Here is an 18,765-nt window from a genome sequence, read left to right as displayed (position 1 = left end):
GTAGCCAGTGAACAGTGTAGAGCAGTCAAGTAAAATACACAATTTAGAAACATCCTCCTAGCTGCAGTGTGGAAATGAGTTGGTGAGAGGGAGAGTTGGATGCAGGGCAACAGAAGATTGCTGCAATAATCTGGATGAGACAGGATGGCCAGAGGGGAGTAGCTGTGGAGATCAGGAGGAGGGGTTGGGTTTGGTAAATATTTAAGAAGTGGAATCAGTAAGATTTGATAATTAACAGTATGTGGGGGACAAGGCAGAGGGAAAAGTAAATCTTCACTTCCAGGTTTCTGCCACAGGTTGGCAAGTGAATAGTGGCATCACACACTGAGGAACTCAAAAGAAAAGCAGATGGAAAAGAGAATGATTCAGTCTAAGAGGCAATTTGATGCACAGGTTAGAAAGTCAGAGGAGGGAAGTAGTGTCTGGTCAAAATATAAGTCAGTCTGATAAAAATTTAAAACAACAACAATGAAACAATAGCATTGACCCAGAATGCTATTGCAAGATCTTGTGAAGAATATACGCATAGCCCTGATCTTGTCTGTCTGTGCAATTCTATTTGACAGATGTTTGTCGGATACTGTTATGCAAGATGTAAGAAGAGTTTTTTGTGTTTTTGAGACAGGGTCTTGCTCTGTCACCCAGACTAGAATGCAGTGGTGCGATCTCTGTTCACTGCAACCTCCACCTCCCGGGTCCAAGCAATTCTCCTAACTCAACCTCCCAAGTAGCTGGGATTACAGATGCCTGCCACTGCGCCCGGCTAATTTTTGTATTTTTAGTAGAGATGGGGTTTCACCATCTTGGCCAGTCTGGTCTTGAACTCCTGACCTTGTGATCCACCTGCCTCCGCCTCCCAAAGTGCTGGGATTACAGGCGTGAGCCACCATGCCTGGCCAGAAGAGTTTTAAAAAATTAGAAATTATTTTTTAAATTTTTAAAATTTTTATTTTATTTTAAAAAAAAATTTAAGGCTGGGCATGGTGGCTCACACCTGTAGTCCCAGCACTTTAGGAGGCTGAGGCAGATGGATCACTTGAGGTCAGGAGCTTGAGACCAGCCTGACCAACATGGTGAAACCTCATCTCTACTAAAAAAAAAAAAAAAACACACAAAAATTAGTTGTGCATGGTGGTGCAAGCCTGTAATCCCAGCTATTCAGGAGGCTGAGCCAGGAGAATCACTTGAACCCGGGAGGCAGAGGTTGCAGTGAGCCTGATCGCACCACTACACTCCAGCCTAGGTGACACAGCGCGACTCCGTTTAAAAAAAAAAAAATTTAATTATTGTGGGTATATAGTAGGTATATATATATATATATTTGTGAGGCACATGAGATGTTTTGATATAGGCATGCAATGTGAAATAAGCACATCATGGGGAGTAGGGTATCCATCCCCTCAAGCATTTGTCATTTGAGTTACAAACAATCCAATTACACTCTTAAGATATTTTAAAATGTACAATTATTGACTATAGTCACCCTATTGTGCTATCAAATAGTAGGTCTTATTCTATTTTTTTGTACCCATTAGCCATCCCTACCTCCTCCTCAACCCCTACTACCCTTTAAAAATTAAAAAATCATGTCAGTCTGAATAATTACATTTTGTTTTGTTTGGTTTTTGAGACAGAGTCTCGCCCTGTCACCCAGGCTGGAGTGCAGTGGCACAATTTTGGTTTACTGTAGCCTCCCTCCCAGGTTCTAACAATTCTTATGCCTCAGCCTCCCAAATAATTGGGACTACGGATGGGCACCACCACGCCCAGCTAATTTTTGTATTTTTGGTAGAGACGGGGTTTCACCTTGTTGGTGAGGCTGATCACAAACTCTTGTCCTCAGGTGATCCTCCTGATCCCAAAGTGCTGGGATTACAGGTGTGAGCCACTGCACCCAGCCAATTACATTGTTGAAGTCAAAGAAAATATAGAGATGAATCTCTAAATTAAAAATGTTTTATTTGGAAAACAAGAATTGCATTTTGGGACAGATTGGGTGATCTTCAGTATGTACAAAGAACAAAGAAGGTTGGCACTAGTAAAGTTTTGAGGAGCTGGCAAGCTGTGATTGGTGACAGCAGTGGGTAGTTAGTCTTAGAGTCACAACAGATTGTTTCGGCAGCTATTAGATAATACTGGTTTCAGGTTACCACAGGCAGTTTCAGCAGCGGGCTTGCAGAGAATTACATTCATGGAGCAACATTATATGCCCTAAGTGCTTTTTCCTCCTGGCCCCTCAATTGATTTAGTTGGATATGACAAGAATGACCCAATTTTTATAATCAACTTTCACAACATATTATTTTTTTCATCATAATAAAGGTGACCCAATTAAGATAAATGCCTCATTCTCTACTTCACTCTCAAAATGTTTCTTTGGTGCTTTCCCTCTTACACAACTGGAGTCTGCTTTTGTAGCTCAGACCCTTCTCAGTTTGATTCATTTCAATAATCATTTATTAGAGGCCTCTGCTAAGGGTAGGATAAAGGGAAGAAAGTGCTGCCTGTTCTCAAGGAATTAAGGGTCTTTTGGGAAAATCTGACATGTATATAAATGGTTTCAATATAGTGTTTTAAATACTGTGATGGGGAGTTTGTAAAAATTGTTTTCAAGCTCTTTGGTTCTATTTTTTGGGACAATTTTTATTCTGATCGTTGGCTTTTTAATCAAAGTCCATATAAATATTTATGCAATCTGCCTTCTAATCACAAACCATGTTGAGACAGTACTACCCAGAATTGCTTTGAACTTCATTTCTAGATGCCATCATTGGTTCAGACAATTGCAATTTAAGGCAGGCGGCTGGAGCAAATCATAGGGTTATCATCCACTTCCCGTGCTTTGAATTCCAACTGTTTCTTAATTTTTGTATCTCCTGCATTAACTCTATGCACACTAGCAATAATCCACCCAGGCCAGAAGGCCTCCAGCTATCTTACCCACCAGAAAATGAGTTCATGTGCAGGTTAATGAGTATCACAGCCTTGCAGAGGTGGTAATTAAAATTCAGGGAATTCTGGGTGTTGGATAGCTGAAAAAGATATTTTAAGATTAATCTCCATTGAAAGTGGCTTCTATTCCTCAGGGATCTAGAACTAGAAATACCATTTGACCCAGCCATCCCATTACTGGGTATATACCCAAAGGATTATAAATCATGCTGCTATAAAGACACACGCACACGTATGTTTATAGCGGCATTATTCACAATAGCAAAGACTTGGAACTGACCTAAATGTCCAACAATGATAGACTGGATTAAGAAAATGTGGCACATGTACACCGTGGAATACTATCCAGCCATAAAAAATGATGAGTTCATGTCCTTTGTAGGGACATGGATGAAGCTGGAAACCACCATTCTCAGCAAACTATCGCAAGGACAAAAAAACAAACACCGCATGTTCTCACTCATAGGTGGGAATTGAACAATGAGAACACATGGACACAGGAAGGGGAACATCACACATCGGGGACTGTTGTGGGGTGGGGGACGGGGGGAGGGATAGCATTAGGAGATACACCTAATGCTAAATGACGAGTTGCTGGGTGCAGCACATCAACATGGCACATGTATACATATGTAACAAACCTGCACGTTGTGCACATGTACCCTAAAACTTAAAGTATAATCATAATAAAATAAAATAAAAAAAAGAAAGTGGCTTCTGATCACTTGGGCCTCCTCTCACCTACTTAAATAAGATTCAATCCATGATTGGCAATAATACCCGTACAGCACTTAGAAGAATATTGTGAAAACACTAAGGAAGAGCTAGTTGAGTCAGTTTTGTAAAGCACTTGGAACTCAGTAAGCCGTTAGTAAATGTCAGTTGCCTGTGTTAACCATCATTATCATTTAAGTATTTAAGTGGAAGAGAAGGGGGGAAGGACATTCTAGGCCAAGAGAATAACTTATTTGGGAACATGAAAGTGAATGTCATTTTCCAAAATGACTCAGTATAGTTGGGAAGTAGAGTATAATGCAGAGAACAGTGATGAGAGATGGTGCTAATGAGAGAGAGTTATGTTGGGACCAGATTGTAAAGAATCTTCAATGCCTGCTAAAGAATTTCTACTTTGCAAAATATACAGTGGGAGCCATTGAAAAAAATTTTGTGGAATTTTTTTTCCCTAATATGTTATTCAGGTTTTCTTTATGCTTTTTTATGAAAAATTTCCAACATACACTGAAGGAAAAAAAAAAAAGGCAGTATAATGACCCCCACGTACTCATTATCCAGCTTTAACCATTATCAATATGTGGCCAATGCATTGATGATTTTAAAGCAAGGCAAGAAAGACTAACATTATACCACATCCTTTACCTTTATCCTTTATCTTCACTATGTCCTGTGGAGTATGTGGTACTCCCACTTTCCCTAATTATAAATGAGAAAATCATCAACATGATAAAGTAAGTAAAAGCTCTGGGATTCTAACCCACATCCAACTGATTTCAGAGCTCAAGGTCGTTCCTGTCTTGCATCTGAAGTAGAGCATGATTCCCCGTTGAAAACAGCTGCTGATCCATCTACAGTAACAGTACCTATTGGTGCTCTTGACCCTATTCAGGATGGTAGGCTTCTCTGCCTGCAGCCACTCTCCTTCCAGAGGGTCACCAGAATCTAAGTCCACATAAATGCTCAACCTAGTCAGCTAAAGTAACTGTGCAGTCCAGTAGTTTTCAAAGTATGGTCCCAGGCCAGTGGCAAGTTGTTAGAAAATGCAGACTCTTAGGGCCCATCTTCAGCCTGCTGAATCAGAGACTCGGTGGGGCCCAACAATTTGTGTTACTGTTTTTTTAATCAGACTTTAGAGCAGTTGTAGTTCCACAGCAAAATTGAACAGAAGGTACAGAGATTTCCCTTACACTCCCTTCCCCTACATACAATTCCTCCCACTATCAACATCCCCCATCAGAGTGGCACATTTGTTGCAATTGATGAACCTACACTGACACCATCATTATCACCCCAAATTCACAGTTTACATTAGGGTTCATTCTTTGTATTGTACATTCTCAGTTTAGACAAATGTATAATGATATGTATCCACCGTTGTAGTATCATACAGAATGGCCTCACTGCCCTGAAACAATCTGTGCTTTTATAAGCTCTGAAGTGATTCTCAGGCATGCTTAAAGTTGAGAACATCTAGTTTAGTTAGACCTTAGAAAATGGAAGGCAGCTCGTATCTGAAGGATCTTCCTTACCCTTAAAGGCTTACAGGGTTTTTTGCCTACCCGGAAAAGAAGAGAGGGCAAGACTGAAATACATTTGTTTTGTGCTTGTGAATTGTTAAGATAGTAAAAACTAGGATTTATTACTATTAAGTAGGGATTTCCCTTTTTAAAAAGAATGGTTCAAATCCCTGTTGGAAGTAAATCCTTTTCATATAAGTAGTTAGGTACTACTAGTGCACCAAGTCGCCATTTTTTTCACTCTTTTATGTTAAATAATGCACATCTGTATAATTCTGGCTGACATTCTTCCAACTTAAGTGAAGAAAGATGCTTCTACATCTAAATTCAAAACTATCAACAAAAGTTCAGTATTTCTAATCAACCTCCTTTTGTTACGGGATCTCTGGGGTGCCAGTTTTTCTGGCTAGAAACCTCTGTGGCCATGGTGCCTTTGCCCAAGTTCTTGTCCTGTGTCCTGGAAGTATGCGGTAGGCAGACAAGTGAAGGGTAAAGAAGAATTTTATTTACTGTTAAAACAGCTCAGAGGAGTGAGTAGCTCCTCTCTGTAGGCATATCGTCCCTTGGAGTGTTCAGCTCTCAGCAGAGAGGAGGCCCTGGAGAGGGTGGCTTTTGTCCACAGGCAAGTCATTGGGATGTCTCTGCAGGTCTCTGAAGCTCCCCTCTCTGCTGGCAAGTTGTCTCTGCAGCTCTCAATGGAGAGAGTACTCCTCTCTGCAGCTGGCCATCCCATTGTCTCCAGCTATTAGCAGAGAGAATACTCCTCTCTGCAACTGGTCATGCCATCCTCTCTCTACCCTATTCCTCCTCTGGCTATCCTCTGCTCTGCTCTGTCTGAGCCCACGGCTTTTATGGACCTCAGAATGGAGGAAGTGTGTGTGGATTGGTCTATGGGCAGCCATGGGAAGGCCCAGAAGAGGCACCACCAGTCCCCACTCTAGTCTGCTGGACTGGCAGTCCAGCCCCCAGTCTTCAGGCCCTCCCTGGCCTGAAGGTGGGGCCTTACTGGGAACCCACCCTCTTCTGCCCAGGACTCTGCCTCCCATTGCTATTCAGGGCCCTGGGGCTCAGCCCCAACCCCACTAATCAGAGTGGGCTCCAGGAGAAGAGAGAGGCCAAGCAGCGGGAACAGATATCCCCAAGCCAGCAGGGACAGGAGCAGGGGGCCCTTCCCGGCCCTCCCCCAGGAGCACAGGGAGGCTTGGATCCACAGCTGCAGGTTGGTCAGCTGTAGCCAGTCCCAGGAGGGTGGGGCTCCTGCCTGCTCCGTAGACCAGGAGGCCAGGGTCTATAGGTGCAGTTTGAGCGACTGCAGTGGTACCTGGGGAGCTCCCGTCCCAACTCAGAAGGGGCAGGGCTCTGTAGCCACTGGCTCCATGGAGTGTGCAACCCCAGCAATGCTTCCCTGCTCTAGCTGGCATGATGGCAGCAGCCACTGCCATCACTTTGGTAAGGCTTTGGCAGCCATTTCGATAATCGTGTCTACTGGTGGACCCTGGGATACGTGCGTCAGTTATTATCTCATGATGAGATAATATATGTTTTATTGCTGAAGTGAAATATACCGTGGCAACAAATTCCTTCTTGAATGTCTTTATGAAGTGTTTAGAAATTTGTTTGTTTGTTTGTTTGTTTGTTTTAAAGATAGGGTCTCGCTCTGTTGCCCAGGCTGGGGTGCAGTGGCACGATCATAGATCACTGCAGATTCAAACTCCTGGGCTCAAACAGTCTTCCTGCCTCAGCCTCCCAAGTAGCTGAGATCATAGGCACAAGTCACTGTACCCAGCTAGAATTTTTAAAGTAGGATTTAAGAAGCTGAGTGAATGTATAATTCCTGATTTGTAATATACTTCTATCAAAATTAAAAGTACATTGCCTTTAGTAAGAAATATCTGTAATCAGAAATGATCCTGATTATGGTAAGGTCAAAAACAGAAGTACCAGCAGAACTTTGATTTTCTTTTCTTCAACTTTTCTCCTCCCTCTCACTTGCACCCATACAGCTAGCACAGAGCCTAGGCACAGTGGGTACTGTTTATATTGTACTGAGATAATAGAAACTGTGTGGGTATTTGGTTCACCTTAAAATCCATGCCTTATTTTTTTTTGAGCTCATGATGCCTGTATTACCATTTGCTGAACTCCAAATACTCCAATGGTTTCCTGCCAAAATGTAATCATGTTATGATTGTCCACCAAGACCATTTCTAAGGTAGAAACCTTACATCAGAAGATGTTATATGTTTCTTTTTCTAAACAAGTTCAGGAAAAGTATGTCCTGATACAGGAAATTTATTCAGACTTAACACCAGCAGTGTCTCTGGTTATGTTACATAATTACATGGAAATCATAGTAATAATATTTGCAGTGCCTAAATTTGAAGTGCTCAATGGTGTCCTCTAGTGGTGTAAGCACTATAGAAGGTGCAGCTTTATTACTCAGTGCTTTTGGGACAGAATTTGTGTATTAAAAAAAAAAATTATAGTAAAAGTTTAATGGAACAGCCAAACATAAGATACAATGGAAGACTTCCATTGAGGATTCTTAGATATAGTACCAACACAGAAGCAACAAAAGAAAAATAGCTGGGTGGGGCGTGGTGGCTCATGTCTGTAATCCCAGCACTTTGGGAGGCCAAGGTGGGCGGATCACGAGGTCAGGAGATCGAGACCATCCTGGCTAACATGGTGAAACCCCGTCTCTACTGAAAATACAAAAAAAAAAAAAGCCGGGTGTGGTGGCGGGCACCTGTAGTCCCAGCTACTCGGGAGACTGCGGCAGGAGAATGGCGTGAACCCAGGAGGCAGAGCTTGCAGTGAGCCGAGATCGTGCCACTGCACTCCAGCCTGGGCGATAGAGCAAGACTCTGTCTCAAAAAAAAAAAAAAGAAAGAAAGAAAGAAAAATAGCTAAATTAGACTGCATCAAAATTTAAAACTTGTAAGCCAGATGCAGTGGTGAGTGCCTGTGGTCCCAGCTATTTAGGAGGCTGAGACAGGCAGATTACTGGAGCCCAGAAGTTTGAGTCCAGCCTGGGAAACATGACAAGACCTTATCACTTTTTTTAAAAAAGTAAAACTTTTGTACAACAAAAGAAACTTTCAAGAAAGTGAAAAGACAGCCCACAAAATGGGAGAAAATATTTGCAAATCATACATGTTGTAAGAATCTAGTATCCAGAATATATAAAGGATTCTTACAACCCAACAACAAAAAGACAACTTTATTTATTTATTTATTTTCTGAGACTGAGTCTTGCTCTGTCACGCAGAGCTGTATTTCAATAGCACAAACTCGGCTTACTGCAACCTCCACCTCCTGGGTACAAGCAGTTCTCCTGCCTCAGCCTCCCAAGTAGCTGGGATTACAGGCAGACGCCACTACATCAGCTAATTTTTGTATTTTTAGTAGAGACGGGGTTTCACCATTTTGGCCAGGCTGGTCTCGAACTCCTGATCTCTTGATCCGCCCACCTCAGCCTCTCAAAGTGCTGGGATTACAGGCGTGACCCACCACACCCAACCTGACAACCTAATTTAAAAATGAGTTAAGGACTTGAGTAGGCTTTTCACCAAAGAAGATATACAAATGGCCAATAAGCACATGAAAAGTTGCTCAACATAGTTAGTCATTAGAGAAATGCAAATCAAAGCTACAAAGATATACCGTTCCTAATCACTAATATGGCTTTCATAATTAAAAAAAAAACCAAAATACAAAAGAATAAGTGTTGGCAAGGGTGTGGAGAATTTGAACCCTCATACATTGCTAGTAGAAAGGTAAAATGTTGCAGTCACTGGAAAACAGTTTGACAGTTCCTCAAAATTAAACATAGAGTTATCATATGACCGAGCAATTCCATTCCTGGGTATATTCCCAAGAGAAATGGAAACAGGTGCTCAAACAAAACCTTGTACACAAATGTTCATAGCAGCATTATTTATTTATTTTTTTAACTTTGCAGCATTATTTATAATAGTCAAAAAATGGGGAAAAGGCAAATTTATATCACCTGATTAATAAACAAAATGTGGTACAACTGAATATTATTAAGCTGTAAAAAGGAATGAAGTACTGATAAATCAATGAGCCTTGAAAATATTATGCTGGGCAACAGAAGCCAGGCACCAGAAGTCATATATTATATGATTTGATTTATATGAAATATCCAGAGTAGGCAAATCCATAGAGGTAGAAAGCAGACTAGTGGTTGCCAAGGGGCTGGGGGAAGGAAGGGATGGAGAATGACCACTTAACAGGTACAGTGTTTTTGGAGAAGTGGTGGAAATGTTCTGGAATTAGATAATGGAAATTGTTAAACAACTTTGTCAGTGTACTAAAAGCCACTGAGTTGTACACTTTAAAATTATTAAAATGGTGACTTATATTGGGTGAATTTTACCTCAATTTTTACCTCTACTGATTGGCAAGACTTCAGAACCTTGATTATTATTAATTATTATTATTATATTTTTCCACAGTTATTGCTAGTGTATATGTCATATGTATATTCTGTTTTTTTAACCTAAAATTATTTGATACATACTTGTCATCTATACAGTTTCCACGGTTTTTATTTTGGTGACAGTACACATCATAGCTTAATCATTCCTCAAATGTTCAGTGATTTTCTCTCCTTTTTTTTATTTCAAAGATCCCTGTTACAAAATGTTTAAGGAAATAAGAATGTTTCCAACCCTTCATAGATATTACACTGGGTTTTCTTCCCCAAAGCAGTATCTCTGAGTCACTTTTCTTTTTTTAATATTTCTATTGTGTTTTTTCTGTCACTGCTGTTTAGTAAATATACATATACCAATGTATAATCCTACCAATAATGGATTGGGGGAAAACGGAGATTATTGTAGAGTGTCTACTCTTTTCCAGGCACTGCACCTGCATCCTTTCACGTTTATTATTTCACTTAACTCCTACACCTAAGCAGATGAGCAAAGATCAGAACCCACTTAGAGTTGTGTCCTGTTTTCCCACAGCTTTACCAATATTGGATCTTACCTCTTTTAGTTCCTGTTTATTAGAGAGATTCAACATTTTCTCAAGTGATTGTTAACTGTTCATATTTACTTACAATCTGTATCTTTTGTCCATTTATTATTATTAATAAATTTTAAACTGAACATACCTACTTTTCTCATAGGCAGAAGATATCATATGTCAAGGCTTTACTGTAATTTTTTTTCTTTTATTTACTCCTCTATTACAGGCTCTTGATGGAAATGTGTATGATCATCTCAAGGATTATTTAATAGCCTTCAGCCGGACTGAGCTAGAAACATGCCAAGCTGTGCAGAACACATTCCAGTTTTTATTAGAAAACTCCAGCAAGGTAAGTTACCTTTAGTGCAACATGTAGTGTTATCCAACTTAGAAGCTAAAGTATTTCTGCATACAAAGAAAATGAAGGTACTAGTGATATTAGAAGAATGCATTAACGAACAAATTTCCTGGTAACAGCATTCCTTCTAACAAAGTTGGAGGAGATTCTGTTCTCCTTGTTGATGAGTTGAAGATGGCACCAAGGGCAAAAAGAGAGGTGCTGATACAAGGTAGCTTAGAACATTGGCCCATTGCCATGTGCATTGCCTTTGAGAAGGGTTTAAACAGTTTTGTATTCTACTCAGAGTTTAAATGCACTCTGCTCACATGGGGGAAACAACAGGTCATGTGTCAGTACAAAGAGTATTAAAAGAGCACGAAGGGAAAAGGAGCGTTTTGTAATTGATATAAAAACAACAGTGTCTTGGGTTTTTTTCAAATTAAGCCCTACTATCTATATGCTGTCATTCTTTGACAGCAGTCGTTTCATTTAAAAGTGTTGAGATCCATCAGGTTTGCTGACATGTCACATTGTATGCAGAGAAAATAAATGCAATGACTTTTCTTCAAGATTTGATAGATTAAAATGTTTTGCAGTCGTGAAACTATCCTTTGGAAGATAAATTGTTCCTGTGGTTAGCAAATGTTTTTTATCTGATAAATTAAATTCACAATAAATGTTTCCTGACTAAAGGAATGCATTTTTTAAAAATACGCATTTCATAACTGCTACTTTAAAAGATCCAGTTCAATTTTTTTTTTTTTTTTTTTTTTTTTTTTTTGTCAGGGAGAGTGAGAACTGGCTAATACTTTTAGGAGAGGGATCAGGATATCCATTTTCACATGACAGTGTCCAAAGACAGGAAAGAAAAGCACAGACTCTTCATCCTGAATGCCTCTTGTATATATATTCTTGTTTTCACTGTACCAGAGCTCTCAATTCTGTGTTTATAAAAGTGTTAAAAATGCTAGGTTGATACGGAAATACAAAAATCACTAGCCTGGTGCTTTGAAGTCCTGTCATGTATCTGTTTTCCTATATTGTCATCCCCCAAAATCTAAGAGAAAAGGAAAATGTAGTAAAACATTAATTGAGGAATCTATGTAGTATGTATATAAGTATTTACTGTATAATTTTGTTTGATTTTAATGTATATATATTTGAATTTTTCAGAAAAGAATGTTGGGGGAAAAGTCTATGAAAAAATCTTATCTTTGTTCCTTCTATGAAGTGGTTGATTTTTGAGTGAACAATTTTGTTGTTGTTGTTGTTGTTATTTTTAGTGGAGACAAGGTTTCAACATGTTGATCAGGCTGGTCTTGAAGTCCTGGCCTCAAGTGGTCCACCCGCCTTGCCTCTCAAAGTGCTGGGATTACAGGCATGAGCCACCATGCCCAGCCGTGATCAAATTTTTTATGTTTATTTGTCCATTTAGATTTTCTGTCTCTTTTTCAGTATATTTGGGTAACTTACATTTTCCTGGACAATTGTCCATTTCATTAAAATGTCCAATTTTCCTAGGCAGTTGTCCATTTCATTTATCAGATTTGATGTCATAAACTTGTTTGCTTCTAGAATTGTCTCTGTTTTTGTTTTTAATATTGTGTGTGCCCTCTGTCTTATTTTGACCAGACTTGCCAGTCTATTTTATTAATCTTTGCCAAGAACCAGATAAAATGACCTTTATTCTGCTTCTCAGTGTTGTGTCTATTTCCTTAATTTTTGCCTTTATATTCATTATTTCTACTGTCTTACAGTTTATGTTATTGTTCTTTCTCAAGCTTCTTTTTCTATTTAGATCCTATATTTTCAGTCTTTCTTGTTTTTAAGTAAATTTGTTTAAAGCTTTTAAAAAAGTGTCTTTCTGCTTGAACTGCATTCTGTGATATGTAGGGCTTTTGTTTTTATATCTATTTTTTTCTCCTTATTAACCCATGATTATTTAGAAATGAGTTTTTCAGTTTCCATTCAGTTGGAATATGTGGTAGGGTGACATTTTTATTTCTAATTTTATTATAAATTGTATTTTTAATCCAATGACATTTATTCTAATTTTATTATTAATTGTATTTTTAATCCAATGACATTTATTCTAATTTTATCAGAGAGGTTATCTTCTATCAAAATTCTTTGAAATGTTTTTTTCCAAGAATAAGTTGGACTGGAGACACTACCCTTAGTTTATAAAACAGGAAACATTATAGTCATAACAGATAGCTAATATTTTACACACACTTAACAATTTCTTAAGACTTTTAGCATGGGATATATCTTGAATCTCATGAGGTCGCCATTACCATGTTCATTTTATATGGAGGAAATTGGACTCAGAAGTTTATGTGGCTTGACCTGAGGTTACACACTCACACATAGTGCTTTCCATGATCTTCTACTATATTCTCTTTAGCTTGTATTATTTTAATAGAAAATGAATTAAGAATTTATGAACTAGTTTGGACACATAAAGAGATAAGCTTTCATTTTCTGCATTCACTCATATGAGTATCTCACTCCCCAGAAATGAGGAATAAATGAGATGCTCTTACATTTAAATTGAAAGTGGTAGGAATAAAAATTTAATAAGAATAATGTAGTGCCCTTTTGTTCCAAGTACCAGAAGAGGCCTACAAGTTTTATGCCATGTGTTTTTCTGTTATGAAGAGCTTGTTATGCTGCTCTTGCTATGCTGCTGAAAGCAACCTAAAGGGAAGTTTGACACTTTTTAGATTTTTTTAATTTTATATTATTATTACCATGTTCAAAATGTGACATATCCCCAAAGATATTTTGGTGGTTATTCATCCAACATACTGTAAATGTTAAAGTGCTTCCTATATCATTCGTCCCCTAAATGGAAACAGATGGCCCTAGGAGCTTTTGTTAAACTTTAATTATTTATGAAGCTTGCTTTTCTTCTTAATATTTTATGAAATGCTTTGTATATGTAACTGAAGCAGATGTTGTCATAGGTATTTTCTCTAGGATAGTAACTCTAAAGATAGCTCTACTGGCCTTTATAATTTGTTTGTGTGTGCTTGCTTTTTGTCTCCATAAGGAAATGCCTTCCAATTAATAACAAAGTTCATTTAAGAATTCAGAAAAATAAATTTAAAAAAAGAATTCAGAAAATAACAATGTTATTCTACATTTATTTGAAAATTAAATTGTCTAGTGTTACTGTTCTTAATACCTCGAAGTCTAACCAAAAAAAGTAGATAAAAGGAAGGAAAAAACTTCATGATCATTTCAATAGACACAGAAAAAGATTTGACAAAATTCAGTACTTTTTTGTGATAAACACTCAGCAAACTAGAATAGAAGGGAACTTACATAACATGATAGCATTTGTGAAAACCCCACAACCAATATCGTATTCAATAATGAAAGACTGAAATCTTCCTCTGCTAACATCAGGAACAGAACAAGGATACCCATTTTCACCACCGCTATTAACCATTGTACTGGAAGTCCTAGACAGGGCAATTTGGTAAGAAAAAGAAATAAAAGGCAGCCAAATTGAAAAAGAAGAATTAAAATTACCTCTCTTTGCAGATGACATGATTATATTTGTAAACTCTCAGAGAGCCCATTAAAAAAACTAATAGAGCTAATAAATTTAGCAACATATAAGATAAAAACACAAAAATCAGTTGCATCTCTATATTCCATCAATGAATGATCCAAAAAGAAGGTTAAGAAAATAATTCCAACTACAATAATACTCAGAGAATAAACTATCTAGGAATAAACTTAACCAAAGGAGTTAAAGGCCTGTACACTGAAAACTATAAAACATTGCTGAAAGAAATAAAAGATATAAATAAATGCATATAATAAATGTTCATGGATTGGGAGATTTCATGTTGCTAATATTGTAATATTCCCCAAAGTGATCTACAGATTCAATGTAGTCCCTATCAAAATTCCAATGGCCTTTTTTGCGGAAATGGAAAAGCCGGTCCTCAATTTTTTTTTTTTTTTAATTTGAGACAAGGTCTCACTCTGTCACCCAGGCTAGAGTGCAATGGCATGAGCTCAGCTCACTGCAACCTCCACCTCCCAGGTTCAAGCGATTCTCCTGCCTCAGCATCCCAAGTAGCTAGAATTACAGGCATATGCCACCACGCCTGGCTAATTTGTTTGTATGTTTAGTCAAGACGGGGTTTCGTCATGTTAGCCAGGCTGGTCTTGAACTCCTGACGTCAAGTGATCCGCCTGCCTTGGCCTCCCAAAGTGCTGGGATTACAGGCGTCAGCCACTGCACTCGGCCCAGTCTTCTAATTAGTATGGAACTACAAGGGACCATGAATAGTTTAAACAATATTGAAAAGGAAAAATAAAGTAGGAGGACTCACACTTCCCAATTTCATAACTTACTATAAAGTTACAGTAGTAAAGATAGCGTGGTATGGACATAAGTATAGACATATAGACCAATGAAATAGAATTGAGAGTTCAGAAATAAACCTGAACATCTATGGTCAATTGATTTGCAACAAAGGTGCCATGACTATTCAATAGAGAAAGAATATTCTCTTCAGAAAAAGGTTTTGGGACAGCTGGATAGCCACATGCAAAAGAATGAAGTTCAAGCCAGGTGTGATGGCTCACGCCTGTAATCCCAACACTTTGAGAGGCCGAGATGGGTGGATCATGAGATCAGGAGTTCGAGACCAGCCTGGCCAATATGGTGAAACCTCGTCTCTACTAAAAATACAAAAATTGGCTGGGCGTGGTGGTGGGTGCCTGTAGTCCCAGCTGCTTGGGAGGCTGAGGCAGGAGAATCGCTTGAACCCGAAAGGTGGAGGTTGCAGTGAGCTGAGATCGTACCACTGCACTCCAGCCTGGGCGACAGAGCAACACTCTGCTTCAAAAAAAAAAAAAAAAAGAATGAAGTTCAATGAAGTTGTGAACCCTTACCTCACAAAATTAACTCAAAATTGATCAATGACCTAACTTATAAGAGAAAACAGAGGTAGATCTTTATGACCTTGATTTGGCAGTGCATTCTCAGATTTGACGTTGAAAGCACAAGTAACGAAAGAAAACATAGATAATTAGACTGTATCAAATTAAAAGCTTTTGTGCATCAAAGGACATTATTAAGAATGTGAAATCAACCCAAATGATGAGAGAAAATATTTGCACATCACATATCTGATAAAAATTTCATATTCAGAATATACAAAGAACTCTTACAACTCAACATCAGAGACAACCCAATATAAAAGTGAACAAAGGAGGCTGGGCACAGTGGCTCACGCTTGTAATCCCAATACTTTGGAAGGCCAAGGTGGGGGAATTGCTTGAGCTGAGGAGTTCAAGAGCAGCCTAGGCAACATAGCAAGACCCTATCTCTACAAAAAAATTGTTTAAATTAGCCAGACATGGTGCTGCATACCTGTTGTCCCAACTACTCGGGAGGCCCAGGTGGGAGGATTACTTGAGCCCAGGAATTGGAAGCTGCAGCAGGCTATGATCATGCTACTACTGTACTGTAGCCTGGGTGACAGAACAAGACCCTGTCTCTTTAAAAAAAAAAAAAAAAAAAGTTGTGTACCAAAAGGTCAATGAAATTAAAAGCTAGTTTTTTGAAAAGATTAACAAAATTGATAAACCTTTTTTTCCCTTTAATTTTAATTTCAGGGGTACATGTACAGGATGTGCAGATTATGTAGGTAAACTTGTGTCATGGAGGGTTTGGTACACATTATTTTATCACCCACGTATTAAGCCTAGTACCCATTAGTTATTTTTCCTGATTCTCTCCCTCCTCCCACCCTCCACCCTCTACCCTCTGGTAGGCCCTAGTGTGGGTTGTTCCCATGTGTTCTCATAATTTAGCTCCCACTTACAAATGAGAACATGTGGTATTTGCTTTTCTGTTCCTACATTAGTTTGCTAAGGATAGTGGCCTCCAGCTCCATTCATGTTCCTGCAAAGGACACGATCTCATTCTTTTTTATGGCTGCATAGTGTTCTGTGGTGTATATGTACCACATTTTCTTTTCTTTTCTTTTTGTTTTTTGTTTTTGAGGCAGAGTCTTGCTCTATCACCCAGGCTGGAGTGCAATGGCGTGATCTCGGCTCACTGCAACCTCTGCCTCCCAGGTTCAAGCGATTCTCCTGCCTCAGCCTCCCGAGTAGCTGGGATTATAGGCGCCCACCACCGCGCCCGGCTAATTTTTGTATTTTTGTAGAGCTGGGGTTTTGCCTTGTTGACCAGGCTGGTTTTGAACTCCTGACCTCAGGTGATCCACCCACCTTGGCCAAAGTGCTGGGGTTACAGGCATGAGCCACCACGCCCGGCCATGTACCACATTTTCTATATCCAGTCTATCATTGGTGGGCATTTAGGTTTATTCCATGTCTCTGCTATTGTGAATGGTGCTGCAATGAACATAAGCAGGCATATGTCTTTATAATAGAACAATGTATATTCCTTTGGGGATATACTCAGTAACGGGATTGCTGGGTCAAATGGTTTTTCTGTCTCTAGGTCTTTGAGGAATTGCCACCCTGTCTTCCACGATGGTTGAACTAATTTACACTCCTACCAACAGTGTAAAAGTGTTCCTTTTTCTCCACAACCTTGCCAGCATCCGTTGTTTTTTTAATTTTTTATTGATAACCATTCTTATTGGTGTGAGATGGTATCTCATGGTGGTTTTGATTTGCATTTCTGTAATGATCAGTGATGTTGAGTTTTTTTCATATGATTGCTGGCCACATGTATGTCTTATTTTCAGAAGTGTCTGTTCATGTCGTTTGCCCACTTTTGAATGAAGTTGTTTGTTTCTTTCTTGTATACTTGTTTAAGTTCCTTATAGATGCTGGGTATTAGACCTTTGTCAGATGCTTAGTTTGCAAAAAAAAAAAAAAAAAATTCCCATTCTGTAGGATGCCTTTTTACTCTGTTGATAGTTTATTTTGCTGTGCAGAAGCTCTTAAGTTTTATTAGATCCCATTTGTCAATTTTTGCTTTTGTTGCAATTGCTTTTGGCGTCTTCATCATGAAATCTTTGCCCATGCCTATGTCCTGAATGGTATTGCCTAGGTTTTCCTCTAGGGTTTTTATAGTTTCGGGTTTTACATTTAAGTCTTTAGTCCATCTTGAGTTGACTTTTGTATATGGTGTAAGGAAGGGGTCCAGTTTCAATTTTCTGCATATGGCTAGCCAGTTATCCCAGCATCATTTATTAAATAGGGAATCCTTTCCCCATTGCTTTTTGTCAGGTTTGTTGAAGATCAGGTGGTTTTAGGTGTGCGGTCTTATTTCTGGGTTCTCTATTCTGTTTCATTGGTCTATGTGTCTGTTGTACTAGTACCATGCTGTTTGGTTGCTGTGGCCCTGTGTTATAGTTTGAAGTTGGGTAGCGTGATGCCTCTAGCTTTGTTCTTTTTGCTTAGGATTGCCTTGGCTATTCAGAATCTTTTGGTTTCATATGAATTTTAAAATAGTTTTTTCTAGTTCTGCAAAGAATGTCAATGGTAGTTTAATGGGAATAGCATTGAATCTATAAATTGCTTAGGGCAGGCTGGGCACCTGACTCACACCTGTAATCCCAGCACTTTGGGAGGCCACGGTGGGCAGATCACTTTAGGTCAGGAGTTCAAGATCAGCCTGGCCAACATGGTGAAACCCCATCTCCACTAAAAATACAAAAATTAGCCGGGCATGGTGGCACATGCCTGTAGTCCCAGCTGCTCGGGAGGCTGAGGCAGGAGAATCACGTGAACCCAGGAAGCGCAGGTTGCAGCGAGCTGAGATTATGCCACTGCACTCTAGCCTGGGCGACAGTGAGACTCCTTCTGAAATAAATAAATAAATAAATAAATAAATAAATAAATAAATAAATAGCTTAAGGCAGTATGGCCATTTTTATGATATTGATTTTTCCTGTCCATGAGCATAGTATGTTTTTTCATTTGTTTGTATCATCTCTAATTTATTTGAGCAGCAGTGATTTGTAGTTCTCCTTTTAGAGGTCCTTCAATTCCCTTGTTAGCTGTATTTCTAGGTTTTTTTTTGTTTGTTTTCTTTTTGGGTTTTTTTTTGGTTTTTTTGTATATCAGTTGTGAAAGGGAGTCCATTAGTAATTTGGCTCTCAGCTTGACTGTTGAAAATCAGCAAACCTTTAGCCAGACTAGTGAGGAAAAAAAGAGAATAGCCAAATAAATAAAATCAGAAGTTAAAAAGGAGACATTACAACCAATACCACA

General features: G+C 38.9%; 1 protein-coding gene across 29 annotated transcripts in view; it reads left to right on the top strand.

Moving 5' to 3' along the window:
- FCHSD2 (FCH and double SH3 domains 2) overlaps positions 1 to 18,765 on the top strand; it is a 302,934-nt gene that overhangs the window by 207,429 nt on the left and 76,740 nt on the right. For all 29 annotated transcript variants that reach the window (XM_016921547.3, XM_016921553.3, XM_063783178.1 and 26 more), the window contains one exon: positions 10,429 to 10,551. In XM_016921547.3, the coding sequence (XP_016777036.1) occupies positions 10,429 to 10,551 (123 nt within the window). The remainder of the gene's footprint in view (positions 1 to 10,428; positions 10,552 to 18,765) is intronic.

This window comes from Pan troglodytes, chromosome 9, assembly GCF_028858775.2.
Source record: "Pan troglodytes isolate AG18354 chromosome 9, NHGRI_mPanTro3-v2.0_pri, whole genome shotgun sequence".
Classification (NCBI taxonomy): domain Eukaryota; kingdom Metazoa; phylum Chordata; class Mammalia; order Primates; family Hominidae; genus Pan; species Pan troglodytes.
The sequence above is the reverse complement of the archived record's forward strand: the minus strand, read 5'-3'. Positions and strand labels throughout refer to the sequence as shown.